This window comes from Rhineura floridana, chromosome 10 (assembly GCF_030035675.1).
Source record: "Rhineura floridana isolate rRhiFlo1 chromosome 10, rRhiFlo1.hap2, whole genome shotgun sequence".
Taxonomy (NCBI): Eukaryota; Metazoa; Chordata; class Lepidosauria; order Squamata; family Rhineuridae; genus Rhineura; species Rhineura floridana.
Window position 1 is genome coordinate 419,110 of NC_084489.1, and position 26,455 is coordinate 445,564.

General features: G+C 42.2%; 2 protein-coding genes, 1 long non-coding RNA gene and 1 other non-coding gene across 5 annotated transcripts in view; 2 read left to right on the forward strand and 2 right to left on the reverse strand.

Annotated features, from left to right (window-relative positions):
- Positions 1-7,094: 7,094 nt before the first annotated feature.
- LOC133365175 (uncharacterized) lies at positions 7,095-15,665 on the reverse strand. The gene is made up of 3 exons (XR_009758119.1): positions 15,328-15,665; positions 8,670-8,866; positions 7,095-7,750 (listed from the first exon to the last, which is right to left on the reverse strand). It is a non-coding gene; the product is annotated as an uncharacterized LOC133365175 (long non-coding RNA).
- LOC133365706 (small Cajal body-specific RNA 13) lies at positions 7,852-8,125 on the reverse strand. Its single transcript, XR_009758298.1, has one exon. It is a non-coding gene; the product is annotated as a small Cajal body-specific RNA 13 (non-coding RNA).
- Positions 15,666-15,776: 111 nt separating the features above from the next.
- On the forward strand, positions 15,777-23,439 carry GLRX5 (glutaredoxin 5). Its single transcript, XM_061586674.1, has 2 exons — positions 15,777-16,220; positions 21,233-23,439. The coding sequence occupies exons 1-2, from the start codon at positions 15,914-15,916 to the stop codon at positions 21,409-21,411; spliced, it is 486 nt and encodes a 161-aa protein (XP_061442658.1). The 5' UTR covers positions 15,777-15,913; the 3' UTR covers positions 21,412-23,439.
- Positions 23,440-25,956: 2,517 nt separating this feature from the next.
- Positions 25,957-26,455, forward strand: part of PIGA (phosphatidylinositol glycan anchor biosynthesis class A) — a 35,804-nt gene continuing 35,305 nt past the window's right edge. The window contains exon 1 of one of the 2 annotated variants that reach the window (XM_061586153.1): positions 25,957-26,018. The gene's annotated coding sequence lies outside the window, so the exon portion shown is untranslated. The remainder of the gene's footprint in view (positions 26,019-26,455) is intronic. The other variant, XM_061586151.1, reaches the window with a different exon arrangement.

A 26,455-nucleotide genomic window follows, 5' to 3' on the forward strand; every position in this document is an offset into this window, starting at 1 on the left:
AGCTGACTTACAGTGCAATATATACAAGTCTACTCAGAACTAAGTCTCTTTATGTTTAATGGAGCTTACTCACATTTGTGGGGGGGAGAGAGAAAAAATATGACACTTTATAGTACAAAGATGCATCAATCTGGTTAAGGCAAGTAAAATTTGATACCTGTAATACAAGGACTAACCTGCAATCCAGTAATTGTCTACTCAGAAGTAAGTCCCATTAGGTTTAATGGGACTTACTCCCAGGCAAGTGTGTATTGTGTACACACTTACCTGGGAGTAAGTCCAATTGAACCCAATAAAGCTTACTTCTGAGTAGACATATATTGCAGCCTTAGTTTCCTTCTTTCCCATTTTAATTCTGCCTTCTGTATCTTCACAACAACCCTATGAGGTAGATTAGGCTGAGAGTGAGGGACTGGCCCAAGGCAATAAGTAACAAAAATTAAAATGTGAAAATACTCATGCTCGGAGTATTTTTGCTGCTCTTTGTCAAAGCTTTGTGTGTGTGTATTTTATGTCTACTGTCTCATAACTTCTTTTTGCCTGAGAATGTCATATTTCATATGGATGTTCTTTAAAAAAAAAAATTGCCCAAATTCTGTGGTTGGTTTTTTTGAAAACTTGAGTTCTTTGCATGGTTTAGGGGTGGCATTGCAGGAGATCAGGCTCTTATGGACAGCTGTGAGGCAGGTAGAAATTAAATGGAGTAAACATTTTCTGTGTGAAAATACAATTATGAAGAAAGCTTCGCCTGTTAACATTCTGTCTGTGAGACATCTTATTACTTGTGCGTGCCCCCTCCCCAGATTTATTTTTGATTTGTGAATGCCATGACCATTGCCATCCCCTCCCCCCATTTATCTTTGCAACAACCCTGTGAGGTAGCTTAGGCTGAGACAATGTACATAAGGGGCAGATGGTAGTTGTAGTTGGTACAGAATTAATAAAGTATAGCCCCTGAAATGCTGAAATGTATTCTGGTGGACTCCAGTCCCATATATGTCTACTCCAAATTAAGCCTCATTGTGTTAAATGGATAAGTATATATGATACGGAGTACTCCAACATATATTTTGGGGTTCAGAGACATGTTAACTTTCCTATGGAGTTGCTGTAGCTGTGAACCTTTCTTGTTTTTTAGTGTTTTGAACTTTCAAGCAAATAAGGAACTGGGAACTAGGAACAAACTTCAGTGTTGTGACAACATAACCAATTATCAGGGATGATGGAAACTGTAGTCCTACAACATCTGGAAGGCACCACGTCGGCTATCCCTGATCTGAAAGGCCCCACAAGTGCCTTCGTTGTTTGTTGCAATACATACAAGAACATAAGAAGAGCCTGCTGGATCCAACCAGTGGCCCATCTAGCCTAGCATCCTGTTCTCACAGTGACCCTAAAGGGAAGCCCACAAGCAGGACCTGAGTGTGTGAGCAGCACTCTCCTCACTCGTATTTCCAGCAACTGATATTCAGAAGCAGAATGACTGACGGTGGAAGTAGAACATAGCCATCATTGCTAGGTGACTGCTGGATTACTTTTGATATGTGCATTTTCTGTTTACCTACGTTATGTCTCTTAAGTTCTGCTTCTGACAGTTCTGTGCATACATGTCTGCCCAATGAGTTCAATAGGACTTACTTCCTGGTAAGTATGTACAGGATGAAGTTACCTCTAAGTTATACTGCTGACAAAAGAGATTACAAAGACAACTAGTAAAGTACTAAAGTTTGCATTTTTCTTTGATGATAGGGGATTGCCATATTGATCACAATGTGTTTTAGCTGAAAGGGCTGCTGCGTTGTTTTTTGCAGGACAACACAGGCATGCCTTCAAGCGCTGCAGTAGAACGCCTGTTCAGTACTGGTGGCAACGTAATCTGTAAAAAGACATTCCTTGTCTGATGTGCTCTTTGAGCATCCCGTTCTTTTGAGACATAACAGAAATGTATTGTAAAGGCAGCATTTCAAGTGTAAAATTTGATTCCAGGTGAATTATATGTGTGTTGGGTTATCATCATTGCTGGGGTGAGGTGAGGGGATGTGAGATTCTGTTACGCCATTCTGTTAATCTTACAGATAAAAACAGTATTCTACTACCCTCTGTGTGTGTGTTCTTATTTTTAATGTTGTTTTAGGCTACTTAGATGTGCAGCAGCCAAGGCCAGCATCTTGTAGGCAATTTTTTTTTTAAAAAGCAACTGAAATGTAACTGTAGTGATTACTTTTGAGTAAAAGTAATGAGTTACTTTCAGAGCAATTGTAATTGTAACGGTAATTGCTACTTTTTTGGGCCATGTCACTGTAACTGTAATTTATTACTTTTTAAAAGTAATCTTCCAAGCTCTGTTTTGAATAACCTAGCCAAGTTTTGGGAGAAGCCGGGCCGCTACAGAAGGGATGGGCTCCACTTGAACTGGGATGCAACCAGACTGCTGGCTCTTAATATCAAAGAAATGGCAGAGCAGCTTTTAAACTGATTGAGGGAGGGAAAGCGGAGCTGAGGAGGGTCCCATTTGCAACAAATTTTGCCCCGGAGATAAAGACATAAAAAATGATGACAATTTAAGTGGGGTAGGCCTAGAACTAGGCATTGTGAGCAATTCAGAGAGACACTGTATATAAGTGTTTATACACTAATGCTTGAAGCCTCTGACCCAAGATGGGAAAACTGGAGTGCTTTGTCTTAGAGGACAGCATTGATATAGGGGCATAACTGAAATGTGGAATGGAGAAAACCAGTGGGATACAGTTATCCTTAGATATAAACTATATCAGAAGGACATATTGGAGGTGGTGTCACTCTATATGTGAGAGAGGGCATTGAATCTAACAAGCTAGAAAACTCGCAAAAGGCAGACTCCTCCACAGAATCGTGGGTAGTGGTTATCAGGCCACAAGAGTAATTTAGTATTGGGGATGTTCTATTGCCTCCTTGATCAAAATACTCAGGGAGATCTTGAAATGAAAAACGTAATTGAGAAAGCATCCAAACTAAGAAATGTAGTAATGGGTGACTTCAACTACCCTGACATAGACTGGTTACATATGTGTTCCAGTCATGAGAAAAATGTAAAATTTCTACAAACCTGAAATAACTGTGACCTAGAACAGTTGGTCATGGAACCGACCAGAGGGGTGGAGACCCTGGATTAATCTTAAGTAGCACTCAGGACCTGGTGCAAGATAGCGTTGTTGAACCAATTGGGAGCAGTGACCACAGTGGTATTAAATTAAATATACATGTAAATGGTCAATTGCCAAGAAAACCCCACACGGTCACTTTTGACTTCAAAAGAGAAAATTTCCCAAAAATGAGGGGATTGGTAAAAAGAAAGTTGAAGGGCAAACCACTCCAAATTACTGGGAAGCACTTTGAAAAATGAAATGGACTGCCTTCAAATCGATCCCGACTTATGGCGACCCTATGAATAGGGTGTTCATGGTAAGCGATATTCAGAGGGGGTTTACCATTGCCTCCCTCTGAGGCTAGTCCTCAGCTGGTGAGGGCCTGCTCAGCTTACCACAGCTGCACAAGTCAGCCCCTTCCTTGTCCGCAACTGCCAACTGGGAGGCAACTGGGCTCCTTGGGACTATGCCGCTTGCCCATGGCTGCAGAGGTGGCAGGGCACGTAACCTCTGAGCCACTACCTGTGGGGGTGATCTTTAGCTGGCCCTTGACACCCAGGAGACATGAGCGGGGATTTGAACTCACAGACTCTGGACTCCCAGCCAGGCTCTCCTCCACAACTGGAGTGTATACTGCAGATCAGTGAAGGTACCACCAGATCAAAGAGGATGCCGGTATGGTTAATGAGCAGAATCAAAGCTCTTAAGAGGCAAGAAGCCTTCCTTCCAAAAAAATGCAAGTCTCGTCCAAATGAGAATAAAAAGGAACACAAACTCCAGCAAAAGGAATGTAAGAAGACAATAATGGATGCTTTAAAAAAAATTGAGGAGCTCATTGCTATCCTTCTCAAACTGGGAGGTGGTATCAAAGGGCTCAGTCCTGGGCCCAGTGCTCTTCAGCATTTTTATGAATGACTTGGATGAGGAGGTGCAGAGAATGCTTATCAAATTTGCAGATGATACAAAATTGGGAGGGATAGCTAATATCTTGGAAGAAACAAAATTCAAAGGGATCTTGATAGGCTGGAGCATTGGGCTGAAAACAGAAGGAAATTTAACAGGGATAAGTGCAAAGTTTACACCTAGGAAAAAGAAAACAAAGGCACAGTTATAAGATGGGGGATACTTAGCTCAGCAATAGTACATGCAAGAAGGATGTTGGGATTGTTGTTGATCACAAGCTGAATATGAGCCAGAAGTGTGATGTGGCTGCAAAGAAAGGCAGATGCTACTTTAGGTTGCATTAACAGAAGTATAGTTTCCAAATCGTGTGAAGTATTGGTTCCCCTCCATTTGGCACTGGTTAGGCCTCATCTTGAGTATTGCATCCAGTTCTGGTCAACACACTTTAAGAAGGATGCAGACAAACTGGAACAGGCTCATAGGAGGGCAATGAGGATGATCAGGGTACTGGAAACAACGCCTATGAGGAAAGACAAAGTCTCATGACTAGGCATGTTTAGCCTGGAGAAGACTGAGGGGAGATATGATAGCACTGTTCAAGTACTTGAAAGGTTGCCACACAGAGGAGGGCCAAGATCTCTTCTCAATCATCCCAGAGTGCAGGACATGGAATAAAGGGCTCAAGTTAAGGATTCCAGATTTCAACTGAACATCAGGAAAACTACTTAACTGTTAGAACAGTACAACAATAAAACCAATGACCTAGGGAGGCGGTGGGCTCCCCATCACTGGAGGACTTCAAGAGGCAGCTGGACAGCCACCTGTTGGGTTTGCTTTAATTTGGATTCCTGCATTGAGTAGGGGGTTGGACTAGATGGCCTTATAGGCCCCTTCCAACTCTATGATTCTGCGATTGAGTTAGCTGCTTTGAGAATTCTAACAGAAGAGCAAGGTATAAATATTAAACCAAATTAATCTAAAAAGTCCATTTCACTTTAGATATCTTTCAGTGGATGTGTTACTCTAATTTTTTTGTGGGGCCATTTCACAAAAATGACTACTTGTGGAAGTAGGTGCCTCTTTCCCCAGCCCCCCGCAAGTGACTTGTTTTGTACTCTATATACACTGTGCATCTTGAAGGCATTATATAAACCACTGTATTCTATATGTTCTCCCTTTAAAAATGGTTGGTGGGGAAATAATAGCTGGCTCTGGAACGTGAAATATAGTACTGAACTCTGAATTTTCCCACCAATTAAAGTTAAGCAGCCTCTTTTGCTGTACTGTTTTCAGCACCAGCTAAAACCCCTTTCTGTTTAGAATGGCCTACCCAAATATGTACAGTTTATATGTATTTTAATATGCATTTTTAAATAATGTATATTTTAAACTGCTGATTTTATTTATATTTTGAGTTTTTAGGTCTTGCTTTTAACTTCTGGGTTTTACTGATAATTCTAGTGTATTTTTAGATTCTATATTAACTCTTTAGAGCAGCAGTAGAATTTTATTGCATAGCCGTAGGCCGTCGCAATGCAGACAGACAAATAAGCGGACAAACAATCAGCACATATTAAAATCTTGCAATAAAATACAACAAATGGTATAAACTTAAAATCACTTAGCGAAAATAAACTCCGCAGATGCTAGCGGTGATACAAAGAGAGGGTAGCCTACTCTTGGTGTGATTTCAACACCTCTCAGCAGGATAGCTGCGCTACAGTCTGTTGTCCCGGCGACTCCAATATAACAAGATGATTAGCCCTTAATTTTTGTGCAGCTTGTGCAAAGTGGGCTACCCTAAAAGTGACTGAATTCTCCTTGTCGGGTAAAAGAAAAGAAATAACCTTTACATCATGGCTATCTCTCTGCTGTTTAATCATATCGCCTAAGAATTTATCCCTGGGGTGTGCGTAGAGAGGGCAGTGTAGAAGGTAATGGGGCAGATCTTCCACCACTGCGGCCCCACAGATGCATTGGCGTTGCTTCCAGGGGATCTGTTGATAACGGCCCAACAGAACCGAGGTTGGCATCGTCTGCAGCCTAAGCGCTGTAAAGGCCTGCCTCAACTGCACTGAGATGGGGTAAGTAGATAGCTTGCCCTCTGCTGATCATATTTGTACAGGCCATACACAACTGGGGTCTACCCTGTTAGCTGAAACAGGTGGGAAGTAAACATTTAGAATGATGAGAGGGCCTGTGGAAATTCCACCTAACCTCAGCCCCTGTATGTAATGGGGGCAGTTCGTATTCAGTACTTGAGTCTTTGCCGGCAGATCAACTGAAATAAAAATACTAAGGCCTCCCCTGCCTCGGCCTTTGGATTTGTGTTTAACTGCTGGGATCGAGGATTGAAAGCCTCTGAGTGATAAGGGGTTTTCTTGCGTAACCCAAGTTTCCTGCAATCACACAATCTTAAAATCTTTAAAAAAGGAACTCAGGTCCGCCTCCCCAAGTTCACTAGCCCAGCCCGTAATATTCCATGAAAGGATGGAGAATTGTCTTTAGAGGAGGGATTCCCAAACTGGTGTGCAGGCCACCAGTGGTTGATGAGTTTCATTCAGATGGTCTGCAGAGTATCTGTGGATGTGTGCTTTATTTTGAATGTATTTTAATTGCTTCTCTTATTTTGTATTTTATAGAATACAGTAATATATAAGCAATGGTTGGTGGTTGTACTGCCTTCAAGTCGATTCCGACTTATGGTGACCCTATGAATAGCGTTTTCATGAGGCTGAGAGGCAGTGACTGGCCCAAGGCCACCCAGTGAGCTTCATGGCTATGTGGGGATTCGAACCCTGGTCTCCCAGGTCGTAGGCCAACACCTTAACCACTACACCACACTGGCACTCCATATAAGAAATAAAAGCAATAAAAATAAAATGAAAAATCATACAGCATCTAGCACAGTGCATTATAATTGTTACAGGAGGCAGAAAAATTATTATGTAGTCTGCAAAGACTCTTAGCAATTTTCAAGTGGTCCATGGGGGAAAAGGTTTGGGAACCACGGGCTTAGAGGTTTTTACAATTAAGCTATGTACAAATTATGTTAAATAAAACAAATACCACATTTCATTTTAATATCAGTGTTAACAGGTTTCTAGCAAAATTACAATTGGAGTGATGAATGAGCAGTTGTTAAAAGTGGGCAACCCTCAATGGCCACATCCGGTAGTGGGTAGGCAGTTTGAACCCTCGTGTCAGTGGTGCAAGTATGCACAGATAATCACATCAGAGATCACATCATTCTCAGTCTGCTAATAGGCTTATTGGTGTACTAAGCGGGATGTGATTTACATGAGAGGGGAGGACACAGGATGATGACACTTACTTGTGCTTCTTCCTCATTGCAATCTCACTTTCTCCAGCACACCAAACAGCTGTTTGTCAGGCTGCAGGAAACATGATTTACAAGGCACTTTGCCTCCCAGCACAATTTGAGGGGGGGGGAGGAATAGGAATAGGCTCCCATAACCTAAAGTTGCAAGAAAGCTGGCATTTGAGCACACTGTTTCACCAGCAAGAGAGATTGACTTTAGCAAGTCTCATTTAATACTTCTGCCTCCATCTTGGATATTCAGAGCAGGAAAAGGCAACATTTGCAAGCAAAAGGCTATAGTACTTTTAAGTTTTTAACATTGTTCTTGACCAGTTGCATTTGTGGCAGACACTCTTCAGTTATGGATTGGAAATGGAAGTAGAAGATTGAGTCACTTAATCTGAAAATACAAAACACACAAAGGGCAATTGTTACCAATTTTTATATCTTCAGAACATAAAATGTACAGATGTCCTAACTGGTTTTAGAGAACCTACTTCAATATGTAGCAGTTTTTAGTGTTCAACAGAAATGCTCCATTTGCTGAACAATATCACACAGCAAATTTATTTTTACTGTTGATAGATGGATAATGACACTTGGACAATCATTATCTCCGTGGCAACAGTATTAGGTATGTCAGAGGAACATTGCACATGGAGCTGATGCTACTTTTTACAGTCCTGCCTCGGCTTCCTCAATCAGATGCTCTTTCTGCAAAGCCAATATTCCCAGAGTACAGATGCAACTGAGGGCAATTCCAAGGCTGCAGATTTATTGCAATTAATGGATAGCTTGGCAAATACTGCAAAACAGTCATGACACATTACAGACCAACAAATTGATTGTGTTGAGTTTTAGAAGAAAGCCCCCTACAGAAGCCATCTACAGACTAACACATCTGTAGGCCCTTGATTGCAAAAGTTCATACTACACACGTGTTGGTCTTTAAGGTAGCACAAAATGCTGTTGCTTTTGCTGTAGTCAATTAACATGGCAATTTTCTTGAATTTATACAAAACACATCTAGAAAAAGCCCTTCAGCGGTGCTGGTTTTCAACAACAGACAGCCAGATGCTTCTGGAAAGCCCACAGTAGGATATCAACCAGCAGTTTCCCTCTCCTATTTGCTCCACACTCCCAGCAACTGGTATTCCAAGGAATACCATTTCTGAACCTGGAGGTTCTATTTAGCTCTCATAACTAGAATGATCACCAATAACGATCTTTCCAAACTAGTTTCATTATCTCTCTGGCAACCCAGTTCTACTATATTCAGCTGAAGACATTTGCAATGATATTAACCAGGTGAGAAGTACCTGCCTCTTTCTTTCCAGGAATCAGCCATACGTTACTAGCTTCTATTCCATTTATGTAGTCAGCTTATTGATCATTGCTGTTGTTTATGCTAAACAACTTTTCAGGCAGGCATTGCAGGTTGGTGTAAAATGTAGGTTTGGATATGTTCAGAACAGATCTTGATGCTTTTTTGTTCATCAACAAAAATGTTTGCATGCTGAAAAGAGAAAAAATAACTTGAAAGCATGGTGCATCAAATTCCTGAATTTCCATTTCTACAAGACTGTCCAGCGCCGGAGATTGATTAATTTGCACTGAAGGCGTGGCTGAGCATGGTTGGGCAATACAGAAAAAAATATCCATCCATAGCCAATAGCTTAGTTTATTTCTATACTGAGAAAGGAATTATTGAATTCCAACTACTTGCTAACTGTTACTAGCCTACAGATAGACATCTCTTGAGGAAGGAACTTGAAAGGGAATCTCCAGTATGAAACTAATTACAACTCACAAAGTAGTTCAGTTTTATTCATTTGGGTCTGAATAGATGCAATGGTTTCCTGTTCCCCTACAGGTGCTGATAACCGATTACTGCTTCTATGAAGAGTCACTGACTATTATGCATATATTCAAGTTCTAATTGAATGATCACAAACTCTTTTTTGCATTTGCCATTTAACTCCAACTTTTAAATTTTTCCTCTTTTATACCCATATGTATATAATCCTGACAATTAAAGATCACATTCTATGCTTCTGATGAAGTGAGATCTAGCCCATGAGAGCTTATACCATAACAAAAAATGTTAGTCTTTTACAGTGTCATAAGACAGCCTGCAGTAATTAATACCAACACACACACAGCTACATCTCTGGAAACGGAATTCTAATTGCAACTTTTCAAGGTGCATCACTTTGCTCTGTACCTCGCATTCAATTACATTAGCAGAAAAGTTTTTGCAGATTAGGAAACGTGGCAAGTTTCTTATTATAAGCTGAGATTTAAACAACAGCAGCTTTCTTTGAAACACTATTAGGAAATCTGAAATTATGTTCTAATTTGCATATGAAATCTATGCAATAAAAATTTCAGATTAATGATTTCTGAAAACCCACATCACTGAGATCTGACAGTTTTGTCATTTGGTACAAAAAAGAAAAGATACTGTCCCAATAGTGTTTTCAAGTATACGTTTCCAAAGCTATTCTGAATTCCAGCTATGCCTCTTATCCATTACATCTTCATCCAATACTTCCACAAGTAACCTGGCCAGGCATACTTATGATTTAAGAGGTAGTTTTTGTTGTGAGCAATAATATACACAATATATTTCTTTACAGAATCATTCACCACTAGCTTAACCTTCTTCTTGTGAATTTCATCAAGGAATAAATGGAAGGCATACATATATATAAGCAGAGAAGCAACGCTCCCTTACTATGCAGAAACAGGTACAGGCATACCCCGCTTTAGTGTTCGCAATGGCACCAGAGAGTATACTTTAAGTGAAAATCTACTTTAAGTGAAGCAAATGTCTTCACTTGTACTGCATGCAATCACCACTAGATGGCAGCGGCATCATGCCAATAAAATGTACGTTATTGCGAAGCGCGCAAACGTTAAGCGGGGTATGGGCACGTATGGAGCATGTACGTTATAGCGAGGCAACGTTAAGTGAAGCAACGTTAAGCGGGGTATGCCTGTACTGAAGAGCATGATTCAGACAAAGTTATCCTGAAGTTGCCTCTTGTTTACTTTGCACATTGAAACAGTTGCTTCAGAAGTTGAAATCTGGGAGGAGAAAGAAACCCATTTTGCACAAATGTCCACATGTTGCCAACCTATCACACGCAGACTTCGTTGTTGTTATGTGTCTTCAAGTTGATGACAACTTATGGAGACCCAATGAATCAGCAACCTCCAAGAGCATCTGTCATGAACCACCATGCTCAGATCCTGTAAGTTCAGGTCTGTGGCTTCCTTTATGGAATCAATCCATCTCTTGTTTGGCCTTCCTCTTTTTCTACTCCCTGCTGTTGTCTTTTCTAGTGAATCATGTCTTCTCATGATGTGTCCAAAGTATGATAACCTCAGTTTCATCATTTTAGCTTTAGTGACAGTTCTGGTTTAATTTGTTCTAACACCCAATTATTTGTCTTTTTCGCAGTCCATGGTATGCGCAAAGCTCTCCTCCAGCACCACATTTCAAATGAGTTGATTTTTCTCTTATCTGCCTTTTTCACTGTCCAACTTTCACATCCATACATAGAGATAGGGAATACCATAGTCTGAATGATCCTGACTTTGGTGTTCAGTGACACATCTTTGCATTTGAGGACCTTTTCTAGTTCTCACATAGCTGCCCTCCCCAGTCCTAGCCTTCTTCTGATTTCTTGACTATTGTCTCCATTTTGGTTAATGACTGTGCCGAGGTATTGATAATCCTTGACAAGTTCAGTGTCCTCATTGTCAACTGTAAAGTTACACAAGTCTTCTGTTGTCATTTCTTTAGTCTTCTTGACGTTCAGCTGTAGTCCTGCTTTTGTGATTTCCTCTTTAACTTACATCAGCATTCGTTTCAAATCATTACTGGTTTCTGCGAAGAGTATCGTATCATCTGCATATCTTAAATTATTGATGTTTCTCCCTCCAATTTTCACACCTCATTCATCTTGGTCCAATCCCGCTTTCCGTATGATATGTTCTGCATACAGATTAAACAAATAGGGTGATAAAATACAACCCTGTCTCACACCCCTTCCAATGGGGAACCAATCGGTTTCTCCGTATTCTGTCCTTACAGTAGCCTCTTGTCCAGAGTATAGGTTGCGCATCAGGACAATCAGATGCTGTGGCACCCCCATTTCTTTTAAAGCATTCCATAGTTTTTCATGATCTACACAGTCAAAGGCTTTGCTGTAATCTATAAAGCACAGGGTGATTTTCTTCTGAAATTCCTTGGTCCGTTCCATTATCCAACGTATGTTTGTGATATGATCTCTGGTACCTCTTCCCTTTCTAAATCCAGCTTGAACGTCTGGCATTTCTCGCTCCATATATGGTAAGAGCCTTTGTTATAGAATCTTGAGCATTACTTTACTTGCATGGGATATTAAGGCAATAGTTCGGTAATTACTGCATTCTGTGGGATCCCCTTTCTTTGGAAGTGGGATATATATTGAATGCTTCCAGTCTGTTGGCCATTGTTTAGTTTTCCATATTTCTTGAAAAATCGTTGTCAAAATTTGGACTGATTCAGTCTCAGTAGCTTGTAGCAACTCTATTGGTATGCCATCTATTCCTGGTGATTTGTTTCTTCCAAGTATTTTAAGAGCAGCTTTCACCTCACATTCTAAAATATCTGGTTCTTCATAATATGGTTCCTCCGTGAATGAATCTGTCATCCTTGCATCTCTTTTGTAGAGTTCTTCAGTGTATTGCTTCCATCTTCCTTTTATTTCACCTCGGTCAGTCAGTGTGTTCCCCTGTTGATTATTCAACATCCCTACTCGTGGTTTAAATTTCCCTGTCATTTCTCTAATCTTTTGGAATAGGGCTCTTGTTCTTCCCATTTTGTTGTCCTTTTCTATTTCTATACAATAACTATTGTAATAGTTTTCTTTGTCCCTACGTACTAGTCGTTGTATAGTTGCATTTAGGGTTCTGTATTTCTATCTCCTTTTGCTTTTGCTTTCCTTCTCTCTTTAACCATTTTAAGAGTTTCTTCAGTCATCCATTAAGGTCTTTCTCTCTTTTTAACAAGAGGTATTGTCTTTTTGCATTCTTCCCTGATAATGTCCCTGATTTCAGTCCATAGTTCTTCTGGTTCTCTGTCAACTAAGTTTAAAGCCTCAAACCTGTTCCTTATTTGATCTTTATATCCTTCTGGGATGTTATTTAAAATATATTTTGGCATTATAAGTGCATTGTTCTTCTTCTTTAGCTTTACTTTGATTTTCGATACGATCAGTTCATGATCTGTACCGCAGTCTGCTCCTGGTCTTATTTTTGCAGAAAGTATGGAACTTCTCCATGTTCTGTTTCCAATCATATAATCAATTTGATTCCTATATTGACCATTTGGTGATGTCCACGTGTACAGTCGTCTTTTTGGTTGCTCAAAAAATGTGTTGGCAAGAAACAAATAATTGGCTTCACAGAATTCAATAAGTCTCTCTCCTGCTTTGTTTCTATCTCCTAAGCCCCATTTCCCCACAATTCCTAGTTCTTCTCTGTTCCCTACTTTTGCATTCCAGTCCCCCATGATTATCATCATATCTTGTTTTGGTGTGTGATCAATTTCTTCCTGTACTTCTGCGTAAAATCTCTCCAATTCTTCTTCTGCGTTTGATGTTGGAGGATAGACTTGGATGATGATTATGTTAATAGGTTTCCCGTTTAATCTCATTGATATCACTCGCTCAGGCCTTGCGTTGTAGCTCCTAATTGCTTTTGCTACATCACTTCTCACTATTAAAGCAACCCCATTTCTTCTTGATTTCTCATTTCCTGCATAAAATATTTTGTAGTTGCCTAATTGAAAGTGTCCCATTCCAGTCCATTTTAATTCACTCACGCCAAGTATTGTAATGTTGATACGCTCCATTTCTTGCTTGACAATTTCTAACTTTCCCTGGTTCATGCTTCTCACATTCCATGTTCCAATTGTGTGCATCGTACAACTCCAGACTCTCCTTTTGCATCTGTGCGCATCAGCCTCTGGGCTTCCTTTCGGCTTTGACCCAGCTGCGTCATTAGTCACAGCGCTACTCGTACTTTTCCTTTGTTCTTCCCCAGTAGCTCGGTGAGTGCCTTCTGACATGGGGGTCTCATCTTCCAGCACTATCTCGTGTTGCATTTTGGATACTCTGTTCATAGGGCTTTCGTAGTAAGAGGTATTCAGAGGTGGTTTACCATTGCCTTCCTCTGAGTTTGGATGCATCTTAGTCTGGTGTCTCAGCTTTGACCATTCCGCCATGGGTGCCCCTGCTAGGAGTCTAGCCTCTTGGTCTAGACTCCTGACGGCATTGCTCTCAGCTTCTTCAACACTCTCAACCCCCCTCACCACGTTAAGGTGTGCATCCTAAAGGGGGACTTCAGAAAGCCCTTAAGTGGCACCCCCAGCAAGTAGCCCAGAGTCTAAGCTTTCACTGAAAAGAAAGTAAGTCCCTAGCCCTACTAGAAAGTAGGTTATGAAACAAAATGTTCAGGTACCTTTCTAAGCCATTTATGTGAAATGGGCCACCTTGGCTGCTTCTGCCTGTCAGTGTAAGTGCAATCAGAGCTGTGATGGATTTGTTTGGACACCAGGCAATAGGAATCCTTGGACTCCTAAACAGCTGCTGTTTTGCCCCCCATTTTAGTGCACTTTCCTGCTTCTGTCTTTTTTCTAGTCCTTGGAATCTCCATAGTTGCCCTTCCTTTCCCCCTCACAACCAGGATGGATTTTTCTTGTGCTGGGCTCACCTGAGATCAGATAGCGCCTATTTATTTCCTTTAACAGTTGTACAACAGGCAGAATTCAACAGGTCAAACCATTTCTAGAATGGAAATACAATTTTGGGGAAAGCTTCACCATGACTACTCTCTCTCTCATTTTGTGTTATGCCATGTCCCCATGGCAGGCATTTTGTGACTGGTGCCCTCAGCACTCTCAAAATTTTGAAATGTGCCCTCTGGTACCAAAAGGTTGGTGATCCCTATCCTACATCCAGGAGGGCCACAGCACACAACAGAATAAAATGTGAAGGTCGATTTCTAAATTTCCCTAGACATTTCAAGCACTAACGTTCCTTCTCAGAGAACATTATTCAATAACAAATAGAAAACTGGAATAATGTTTCTTTCTATAACCCAAGCAAAAAGAAACAGGTCATGATTCTAACTGAGGAAGCTACATCCATGGATTGCGGGCACTCAATTAATATAGTTGTTTTAAATATGATGCCCAACTAAGCATTTTAATCAAGCAAATAACCTTTAACAAGTCAACCAACTAAATGCAAGCATCGAAATCTCAAGGTAGGAGTTGCTTTAAAAGATACATGAGAGGCAAAAAATCAACAAGCGAGACATTTGCTGGCATAGTAAGAGGAAGGAGGAATAGGCCGTTAAGCTGAGGGGAAACGATCCCAGTAATAGCTAACACTATATAGAGACTAAAAGCACAGTGTTAGTCTACGACCTGGGAGACCAGGGTTGGAATCCCCACATAGCCATGAAGCTCACTGGGTGACCTTGGGCCAGTCACTGCCTCTCAGCCTCATGAAAACTCTAGTCATAGGGTCGCCATAAGTCGGAATCGACTTGAAGGCAGTACACATTCACAGGTAAGTAGGTACAGCATTTCAGCCAAAGGTGTGAATCAGCAATCTCCCGATTTTTACCTCCACCAATGGTCGCTAGGTGGCATTTGGCAAGCCACTCTCAGCTTCGGTTCTCCACTCCATAGTAGGATAGCAATAATGACTTTACGTTATGGGGCAGTAGTAAGGATTACAACTAGATAATACATGTAAAATACTTTGAACGAAAGTGTTATACAAATATTAAGTATTAATCTTACTACTTTATTCTACCCACACTGCTCCTCTAGATTATCTCAATCTGTTGATAGTGAAAGTTTACATACAGTGGGAAAACATGCAAATAGCCATCCTACAGACAAAAGCAACATACCGGAAACGGAAGGAAACACGCGCTCACAGCCACTCTTGCTGAACCTTTCCTCTTATAGAGCTATGAAGATGTCAGTAGGAGCATCACACCTTCTAGTTCTGTCCACCTCTCATATGAAATTGACATAAGAGCCCAGCAATTACAGTGCGTTACAGTACAGCACTTCTACGCCTAGTCATGAGCAGATGCAACGCTAGTCTGAACAGAGAAATTCTAAAGGTCCAATGCAATTGGTCGGCGAGGTTAACTAATCCCAATCCACATGCAGAGTTCGCTTTGCTAGTTGGTCAGTGGGAACGAGCAGGAAGTGCAGGCAGCCTAGCTGTCTCATTGGAAGCTTGAAAGTGACTGACAGGAATATCTGCCTTTCATAGAACTATAGGGCAGGGCTAGGTTGTGCAGGCAGCCTCGCTCAAATATAATTGGTAGCTTGAAAGTGATTGATAGTAATAGCGGCCTTTCATAGAGCCTTGGGCGGCGACCCGTAGTTGTTTCAATAGGAAAGGAGTGTTTTCGTGAGGTTCTAAGCGGGCAAGGTCGCCTGAGAAGAACCCTTTTGTGAGAAGGGGTGGCAGCGGCCATAGCCATGAGTGGGTCCTTTTGCCGGTTGCCCGCAGCCCTGCGGCTGTTGGGAGGGCCGCGGCCGTTGGGCTTTTTTGTGCGGCCGTTAAGCCAGGCTGGAGCAGGTGGTGGCGAGGGTGGCGCTCCCAGCAGCGCTTCGAAGGAGGCGGTGGAGCGGCTGGTGCGTGCCCACCCGGTGGTGGTCTTCATGAAGGGCAGCCCGGCGCAGCCCCAGTGCGGCTTCAGCAACGCGGTGGTGCAGATCCTGCGCCTGCATGGCGTCAGCGACTACCGCGCCCACGACGTCCTCCAGGACCCCGATCTCCGGCAAGGTGAATTCTGCCCCGCTAGCCCCGCCCCTCCGTTAACCTCCTTCCACAGACCGCGCCCGGGAGAGTCCAGCCGGCCTTCAGCCCTGTCGGCCACCCGCTCTGACACGTCATTCTTATCTTTACAGCTGCTGGAGACGAAACCTTTCTTCGGTCTATTGTGTGTTTATTCCTCTTTCCTTCAAAAGAACTCGGGCAGCGTACACTCTTTTCTATCCTCCGAGCCCTGCCTCTTATTCGTGTAACAGCCCTGCGGGTAGACTACGTTGAGAAATGGTGGCTAGCTGGGGGATCAACAATTTTTAGTTATGTGCCTACAATATAGGCGCCCCCACCCCGTCCTGTCCTTCTTCCCTATTTTTTCCTGAGAGAAAGGCCTACTGGGGTTAGGGTGAGAAGTAGTGTTGGGCACTGCGCTCGCTCTTTCCCTTGGGAAAGGACTGGTGGGTGGGAACTGTTTGCTGTTGGTTACCTTTGCTTGGGCATATGTGCAGTGCCTTTGAGCAGTGGTACACGTTTCTTTCTCGAGGTAAAGGCCAGGCAGCAGCAGAAGTCTGTGCTGAAGGAGTCCTATGCACTATTACGCAGCAGATTGCGCCCTCTGTCTTTCCTGAAAGAAAGGCTCTGTGCGTGTGTTGGCTGCAACTTTTGGAAAGTACATGGGGCACATTCAGGGAGCAGCAGCATCCAGTGCTGTGGAGTAGTAGGAGGGAAAGTGGTTGCCAGTTTGGTCCTGCATGGCTAAGGCCTTCACAGCACAGCTGCAAAACAACCCCCAGTCTTTCCCTCAACCTTGGAGCTGGGCTGAGTGGAGATCTCCTTGCAAGTGCTTGGATGATTCCAACCCCATCTTTAGCTACAAAATAGGGAAGAAGGCTGGCTGCTCATCATGCTAGCCAGAGAGTGGTGTTGCACTTTACTGTGGTAAGCATCTTTAGTTCATGTATGCAACTGGCCCAAATTAAGCCAGGGCACAGTCTTATGCCTACGTACCTGGGAATAAGACCCATTGAATTCAGTGAATTTCTGAGTAAAGATGAATAGGATTGCACTGCCAGTAAGCATTGTGGTTGAACAGGGATTTGAATCAAGGTCTCTAGTCTAGTCCAACGCTATATGCCATGCTAGCTCTATCTACCCCATCTATGCGTGGCAGTGTAATAGGACAGTAGCAATTAATCTTTTTGAACTCAGGGTGTACTCCAACCCTGAACTACAACATGTGAAGTCCATTTTTAATATCTCAAATAGTTGTCTAGAAAAAAAAGAATTTTGGCAGATGCAGTTTGTCATGTACAGGGGGGAAAAAGAACTGCACCTCCTGAATCACCCTCTTCTACACAACTATTGGTCCTTAAAGTTCGGTCCTTCTTTGTGTCTCAGTGGTTCTTCTTGCAAAAAAAGTAAATGGCAATAACAACAATTGTGGTGGTGCAACTCATGCAATCTGTTGGAGGATGGCCCACTAGTACATCTAATTTCATCACTAATTCAGAACTATTAGTACAAGTTTATATTAAAAGGCTGAGCATTCTCCTCCTGTGCAGTTCCTGCAAAGGAGTGGCTCACCCTGACCTGTAGTGTAAGAAAAGCATGTAGAGATCCCTAGCACCCTTCACAGAATTACAGTTTCCATCATACTTTGTGAGAAGGAGGGCATGCCTTGAATGTGTGCGTATGTGACAGGCAGACTGCACAATAAAATGTGTTTATCTTGTGATCTTTGCAAGAAAGAAAGCCAAACACTTCTGGAATATCAGTAATGGAATTCTTTCAGCGTGCTTCTACTCCTTGAATAATCTCCAGAAACCCATGGAAGAATTTCTTTATTGGATTTAGTGGGCTCCTGGTTTCTGGAGTGCTATAATGTTTCAGTGGCATCCAGGGGCTTAATAGTAATGTAGCAGTATTACTTGACCTTATGTGGTTGCATTGTGAAGTCTTAGTTAGGGGATTGAAGTTTGTGTCAGACCACTTCTAGAACATATGCAACATCTTGTACCACTCCCTAAACTCCCAAGTTCTGTTAGGAAGAGATAAAGAATTTGGACAGAGGTGCATTTGCCAGACAGAATAAAGAAGTATAGAAAAGCACTCGTAACAACATAAAACATTGTAACAAAATGTTTTATGTGCAAAGATGTTTAAGCTTAGGTCCAAAAAGTGCCAAATCTTGTTTAAAAACTTCTGTTTTGTGCATCAGGTAACTCTTATGCAATCCCTGTGAATCTGTTGGCAAGGGATCAATGCTGGAATTTGAAGCTTGAGCGAGTTGCAAGAAAAACCTTAAGGGGGCAAAAAGAAGAACCAGCTGGTATAGTGTTTAGGGTGTTAGCCTAGGCCATGGGAGACCAGGGTTCAAGTTTCCACTCAGTCATGAAGCTCATCAAGTGCCCTTGGTCATTCACAGTTTTTGCCTAACCTGCCTCACAGTGTTGAATGAATGAATCTTTATTTTTACCCCGCCCTTTTTCCAAACTGGAACTCAGGGCGGCTTACAAATAAAACTACATGTAGTTAAAAGCATAGAAAAACATACAATTAAACTATATGCAACCTTAAAACCATGAAACAGGCACTTAAAAAAAGGCCACCAGCTTGGATGGCTTTAAAAGAAGATTAGACAAATTCATGGAGGACAGGGCTATCAATGGCTACTAGCCATGATGGCTGTGTTCTGCCACCCTAGTCAGAGGCAGCATGCTTCTGAAAACCAGTTGCCGGAAGCCTCAGGAGGGGAGAGTGTTCTTGCACTCGGGTCCTGCTTGCGGGCTTCCCCCAGGCACCTGGTTGGCCACTGTGAGAACAGGATGCTGGACTAGATGGGCCACTGGCCTGATCCAGCAGGCTCTTCTTATGTTCTTATGTTAAATACTAAAAAACAATTTAAAATAATACAAATAATGGGATAAAACAATAAAACAAACGTTGTAGAGCCCAATCCTAAACACCTTCTATCCGAAAAGCCTGTCGGAATAAAAAAGTCTTTGCCTGCCAATGGAAGGATAGCAAGGAAGGGGCCATTGGTGCTTCCCTAGGAAGAGAGTTCCAGAACCTGGGGGCAGTAACCGAGAAGGCCCTATCTCGCGTCCTCACCAATTGCGCTTGCGAAGGTGTTGGGACTGCGAGAAGGGCCTCTCCTGTGGATCTCAAAGCCCGGGCAGGCTCATATAGGGAGATACGGTCTAAGAGTTAGCCTGGACCTAGGCCGTATAGAGCTTTATAGGTCAAAACCAGCACTTTGAATTGTGACCGGAAACAAACTGGCAGCCAGTGGAGCTGTCGTAACAAGGGAGTTGTATGGTCCCTGTAACCAGCCCCAGTTAGCACTCTGGCTGCAGCTCTTTGTACCAGTTTAAGTTTCCGAACAGTCTTCAAAGGCAGCCCCACGTAGAGCGCGTTACAGTAATCTAAACGGGATGTAACTAAGGCATGCATCACTGTAGTCAAATCAGGCGTCTCCAGGAACGGACGCAGCTGGCACACCATTCTTAGCTGGGCAAAAGCACTCCTGGCCACTGCAGAGACCTGGGCCTCCAAGTTCAAAGCTGAGTCCAGGAGCACACCCAAACTGCGAACCTGTGTCTTCAGGGGGAGTGTAACCCCATCCAGCACAGGCTGAATCCCTATTCCCTGATTTGCCTTTCGACTAACCAGGAGCACCTCTGTCTTGTCTGGATTTAATTTCAATTTGTTCACCCTCATCCAGTCCATCACTGATGCCAGGCACCGGTTCAGGACCAGGACAGCTTCCTTGGCTTTAGGTGGAAAGGAGAAATAGAGTTGGGTGTCATCCGCATACTGAGGGCACTGAACCCCAAATCCCCGGACAACCTCTCCCAGCGGTTTCATGTAGATATTAAATAACATGGGGGACAAAGCTGAGCCCTGAGGGACCCCTGAGGGTTGTTGTGAGGATAAAATATGCTCTACCATGATGAGTTCCTTGGAGAAAGGTGGGATAAATTCTGGGCTCCTACTGGGAGGAAGGGCGGGTTTATATAATAAATAATATAAATAAAATAAATTTAATAATAAAAATAAGAGTGCAGCGACAATGTCATATACTAAGTAGCCACAGAATGTACAGTGACAGCTGAAAAGAAAAACAGGATGGATGGAAGGAGTAGAATGTCTTGCTTGGGAGGAAATGGATGGCCAGAACCCTGAACAGGATCACTGCTTTTAGGAGGAAGGATACACTGCAACATTTTTTTTTGCAGGCCTCACTTGTATATTTTCATTTATTTTTAAAATGTAGGTTGCAGGTTCTAAAATAGTGGGAAGCAATCATGCTGAAGCAATGGTTTCTTATACCAGTGTTTCTCAAATGTTATGAAATCATTCCAGATCCTACTCCCTATCTTGGAATATTGTTGTGTGTACACAAACCCTTTTTTTACTGAAAGCTAATTAGCACAATAGCTAAAATATGGGGTTCAAGTGTGGAAACCCCCAATTCAAATTGCTGTGAAACTCCACGGTTTGTCATGGGCAAGCTGCTCTCCTCAGCCTAACCTGTGGCATTGTTCCGCTACGCAATGTGATCAATAATCCCTACATAGCTGTTTTCCCACTGCGTGTTTCCTGAATGACCCTGTATAGTTTCACATTTCTCTCTCATTTTCTTCCTCTTTTCTCTTTCCTCTTGCTACTTCTATGTCTAATCTGAAAGCACTGGGTCTACAACATTTTTTATTTTGAATCCACTTAACTGTTTTCCCCAATTCCAGTGGAGTCATAGCCTATGTTTGGAAGTCTCAAACCTTATGTGGTGCTGCCTATTTAAATAGTGCTTCACAGAGTAGCAAAGGACAGCTCCCTTGCCCTAAAAGGAGGGGAGGGAGAGAGAGGACAATAGAGACTTATGGCCAGTAAGACTTGCAAAATGGCTATGGCTTGTGCATTTCCTTTTTTATCTGCAGCGTAGTCTGCCTCCCTCTCTCTGGACTTGCAGAAACGCTGTTATAAATTGTCTAATGCATTTGGGAACATTTGTCTTTGTTTCGATTCAGGAATTAAAAACTATTCCAACTGGCCTACTATTCCTCAAGTCTTCCTGAATGGTGAATTTGTGGGAGGCTGCGACATACTTCTCCAGATGCATCAAAGTGGGGACCTGGTGGAGGAGCTTAAGAAATTAGGGATTCGCTCTGCGCTTCTGGATTCGGAGAAAGACCATGGCAAAAAATAAGCAACTGTTTGCTGTGACTTTGAGAAAGACAGCTTTGATAATTTGGTACCAGAAAAGCCTTATATAATTTAGCTCAAAAAGGCAACTTTTTAAACTAACAATGAGGTTTATCACTAAGCATTCTGTTACCTGCTGTACAATATGATAGGCTGATGTGTGAATATTCTGTCATGACCTTTTTTATAAGCACAGCGTTGTAAATCAAATGTTTTGCAATCAAAGTAAATAAGCAGTTCACCTCTGTTTTTAACTACTTTGTGTGCATTTTGCTTGAGTCACCAAAAATTAGAAGACCTTTTTTTTGGGGGGGGGGGTGCTTCCATACTAGCTGATATTCATATGATGCCATCATTCAGTTGTGGTTTTGCTGTGTTTTCTTTGTGGTTATTCCATATTTTCCCCAACTGCGAATATATGAAAGGGGAAAAAAGAACTGTGCTAGTTGTGCAGGTGTAGTTGGCCCTAGTACTACCCTTTCTTCTTCTTGGAGGTGGAATTTTGAATTGCACAGTGGCTATTTTTAAATTGGTGTTAATGCACCAATCTGAAATTATGCAGATTAAGAAAACTCAGAGAAAAGGAAATGACAAGCATTTAAGGATGGAGTGGGGGGGGGGAGGTTAAGAAACTATTTCCTGAAAAAACTCCAGGAGACAATGAAACAAATTAAAATGAATTGATCAATTAAATTTAAAGTGGTTGCTTTGGGAGAAGTAGGAGAAGAGGAAGCAACTGTTAAATCTGAAAGCATTTTAGGAGAGAGGGAGTAAAACTTATGTCCAGCGTGTCAAATTCAACAAAGGTGCCTCTGCTTATACCTTTGTCTTGAAAAAGACTGGGGAAATAGAGACAGGTTGAATTAAGCAAGCTCAGGGTCATTTGCTACCCGTCTACTGTAAGACTTTCCCAACAGTGTGTCTCTCTCTGGCCTGCCGAATCTCAAAATGCTAGCACTCGGGAAAACTTCGTTAAGAAGTGGGAATTACTTCTGAGTAAATTTGTGAAGAACGGTCTGGCTGTTTCTCCCCCATTGCAAAGGTTATTGGACAGGAAGAAAAGAGCTGAAGCTAGCAGAAAAAGAAAAAACAGGGGTCTTTAAATGTCCCTTAGAGGACATCTGAGTAATCAAGCAATTGTTCTTTAATTAGCACTATAATGGCAGGAACTGCTTTTAAAAATCTCATTGGGGGAGGAAGTGTTGAGAAATAGTTGCCTTTGCTGGATGTGAATTGTACTCTGCTGTACTCATGTAGCTATGGTACATTCACTAGTGTGGACAGAACATAGCTGGATGTTTGTTCCAAAAAGGCACAGTACCTCCTGCAGTGTGGAAAGCCAATTGCAATTCTGCTTGTAACTAATAACAGTAAAGGAGTGATTGGGTAGGTCTAGGATCTGTCCATTTGGAAGCATCCCTGGATCATCTTTATATCTTGCAAATTGTGTTCTGTGTGTAAATATAATGTTTGGGTTTACTTTGCTTTTTAGTGAAAGATGGAGGAAGTAAATATCTTTATTTTACTTATGTGAGGTTTAAGAACCCAATTGTCCATATTTATGGATACATATTAAAGAGTGCGGTAAACTACATTTAAAATGTTGATTTCTTAGCTTGAAAACAAATAGCACAGAAGTCATGATTATTGTTAACAAGTCTGTTACTGGGTTTTGGGAAACAGTGAGAAGTTTGGATTAAAAGTTAGACAGCAATTTATACCTCTGTCCCAAAGTCTGCCTCAATTAATAGTCTATAATCAGTGCTTTATATATGAACTTTTTTGTTTGATGGCTCCAAATGGAGCATGATATTTTTGGTATCGCAAACAATTTCTTGCTATTATAAATTTTTATATAAGTGTACAAATCACTTGGGATACTCTCTTGAAACCAATTATCAGGTGTGTAACATTTTGAATTTTTTGTCAAAAGTTATGCCATGGACATGTTTTCAAAACCAGAGGTAATTCCTGCTTCATTGAAGAATACTATCTTGAAGATGAAATGAGAAAATAAAATTGCTTCATGTTTGTTGTTGTTATGTGCCTTCAAGTCGATTACGACTTATGGCGACCCTATGAATCAGCGACCTCCAAGAGCATGTGTCATGAACCACCCTGTTCAGATCTTGTAAGTTCAGGTCTGTGGCTTCTTTTAGAGTGTAAAAAAAAAAGTGAAGAAGGCAGAATATTTGCTTGAATGTCTTTTGAAAGCCTCCATATTTTGGGCTGCTTAATATTTGTTTTTAAGCAGAAAAATATATTCTGTTCTTCGAAAACGTACACTGTGCAAGTATAGTAATGGATGGACTGCCTTCAAGTCGATTCTGAATTATGGCGACCCTATGAATAGGGCTTTCATGGTAAGCAGTATTCAGAGGTGGTTTACTATTTCCTTCCTCTGAGGCTGAGAGGCAGTGACTGGCCCAAGGTCACCCACTGAGCTTCATGGCTGTGTGGGGATTTGAACCCTGGTCTCCCAGGTCATAGTCCAGCACCTTAACCACTACACTACACTGGTGTATAGTAATACTGGTGTATAGTAATAGCCCAGGAAAACATGTTCCTCACCATTTTTAAATGTGGAAGAAGTGTGTACTTTTGGATATAAGTAATCTGATAAACTGATCTATTATTGATCTATGATTCTATCAAGTTTCCTTTGAGATAAAGGGTGTATGAAATGAATGTTAAAATCTTGTTTATTAGGGATTTCTTAATTTTTTAAAAAGTTATTAGTATGATGGAAAGCCTTGACTGAAAACAGTAAACGGGGAGCAGAACTTATAACACAATCCTAACCATGTCTACTCAAAAGTAAGGCCTATTGAATTCAGTGGGACAAGTGTGATTAAGAGTACACCTTAGTCTTTCAAACTGAAACTTTAGAAGGTTCATGTAGGAGCTATGCCAGCCCTCTCTTTTAAATGGCCCTTTTAGGCAAGACCATAAGTAGGAGTCTGTGGGTGTTGCAATTCCATAACAGTAAAGAATGTGGTGAGTGCAGAATTAACCTTCCTGCAAATCTGTTTCTCATTTTTTTTTAAAAAAAATTGAGTTTCTAGCTCCTACAACTCTAGATATGCTTGGAAATGTGTGGACAATGCCTACTGAAATTGCATTAAGCCTGAAGGATGGCTGAGAAGATTTTCAGTGGTGGGAGGGGAGGTTACAAAACCAGAGTAATAATTGGTACAGGATAGCATGGAATTTTGGATTGTCTGGTTCTATAGAAATTATAGTTTTGTTTCCTATTACTGATCTTAATTAACTCAGGACTGCCATGTTGATTATTTTATCACTGGTTGCATCTTATTCACACAAGTAATCTGGAAATACCCTTTGCTATACATGCAAAATGTGCAATCTAGACACATTTTGGGGGACAGGGGAAATCGTAGATGTTACTGCCAAATAGCAAGAAACCCTACATCTTGAGTTGGATTCAGTAAATTCCCAGAAGACCTAGCCTTTTGCCTGTTGGTTATCCCATTTACAACTAATTCTAAATATGCTGACTTATTTCTAAGTCATTTTAAATTCAGTCAGGCCTATTCCCAAGTAAGTATGCATAGGATTACAACCTTCAATATTTTCAGCAGTTTATTCCAAACCAGATTTATTTCTTTTAAGGAATGTATACCCTGCCTTTCCATTTATAAAAAATGCAGCTTTCAAGATGTTCATTAAAGTAAATACTCCTAACAATAAAACATAAGTCAAGAATAAACCAAAGTTAATAGGGATTCAAATCCACAAAGTGCTGTGGGTTTTTTTTAGGAAACCTGATAGGGGAACATCTCGCCTTTATCTGTACCTACAGTAAGAAAATCAGAATAGGGAACTACATATGGTCAGATTTACCCAAGGGAAAGAGAACACATGAAATCACAAAAATATGATGGAAACAGTTTGACCAGTGGGTAGAAGGGCAAAACTGATGCTTTTCAATGCATGTCAACAAAGCCTTCAATGAACATATGCACTGTTAGGACTGCATCACACAATATGAATAAAATATATTTTCAGCATCTCTGTGGAGAAAATGCTGCAATATATACAGGTTATGCTGCCATTCATTAAATGGAGCATCCATTTGGGAATCAGGGATAGTGGTGGAGGTTCTTGGCAGAGATGCAGGCAAGTGGGGAGAAAGATGTGGAGTGAGAAAGCAGTATATGGTGGAAAAAGGAGTGTGCAAGTGGATGTAAAAGGGGCAAAACTGTAAGCCCCAAGCCATTTCTCCCTGCCTCTTGCCAATGAAGACAAGGAGGACGGGGGATACTGCTAAACTTTCCTGCTCTGTTGTTACTCGTTTGCTTCTAGCCCAGCCCAGCCCAGCCCAGCCCAGCCCTGCTTTTCTCAATGCTGTGTAGGGTTGCCAGGTCTCCGGTTTTCTGCCGGAGTCTCCGGCAAAAAGGGGCCATCTCCAGCCTCCGGCCATAGTTCCTTTGAAGAGGCTAATCTCTGGCTTTTGAAAGTCTCCATGAGCCACGCATGCGTGATTGACGCTGTGGCTGGCTGGCTTCCCGCCCTTTCTCATTGAGGGCGGGACAGTAAGTGGAGAGACAGGAGGAGGACCAGAGCACCTCGTCGTTTCCAGCAGAGGGGGTAAGAAGGCCTCTCTGTCGCAGGTGTCTGTTAGGCCTCTGGGGTAAGCAGGCCGCTTGAGAGAGAGAGAGAGAGAGAGAGAGAGATGCAGGCAGGCAGGCATTGCCTGCCTGGGGTTTGCCTGCCTGCCTGCCTGGGGTTTGCCTGCCTGCCTGCCTGCCTGGGGTTTGCCTGCCTGACTGCCTGCCTGCCTGGGGTTTGCCTGCCTGCCTGCCTGGGGTTTGCCTGCCTGCCTGCCTGGGGTTTGCCTGCCTGCCTGCCTGGGGTTTGCCTGCCTGCCTGCCTGGGGTTTGTCTGCCTGACTGCCTGCCTACCTGGGGTTTGCCTGGCTGCATGCCTGGGGTTTGTCTGCCTGGCTGCATGCCTGGGGTTTGTCTGCCTGGCTGCATGCCTGGGGTTTGTCTGCCTGGCTGCATGCCTGGGGTTTGCCTGCCTGC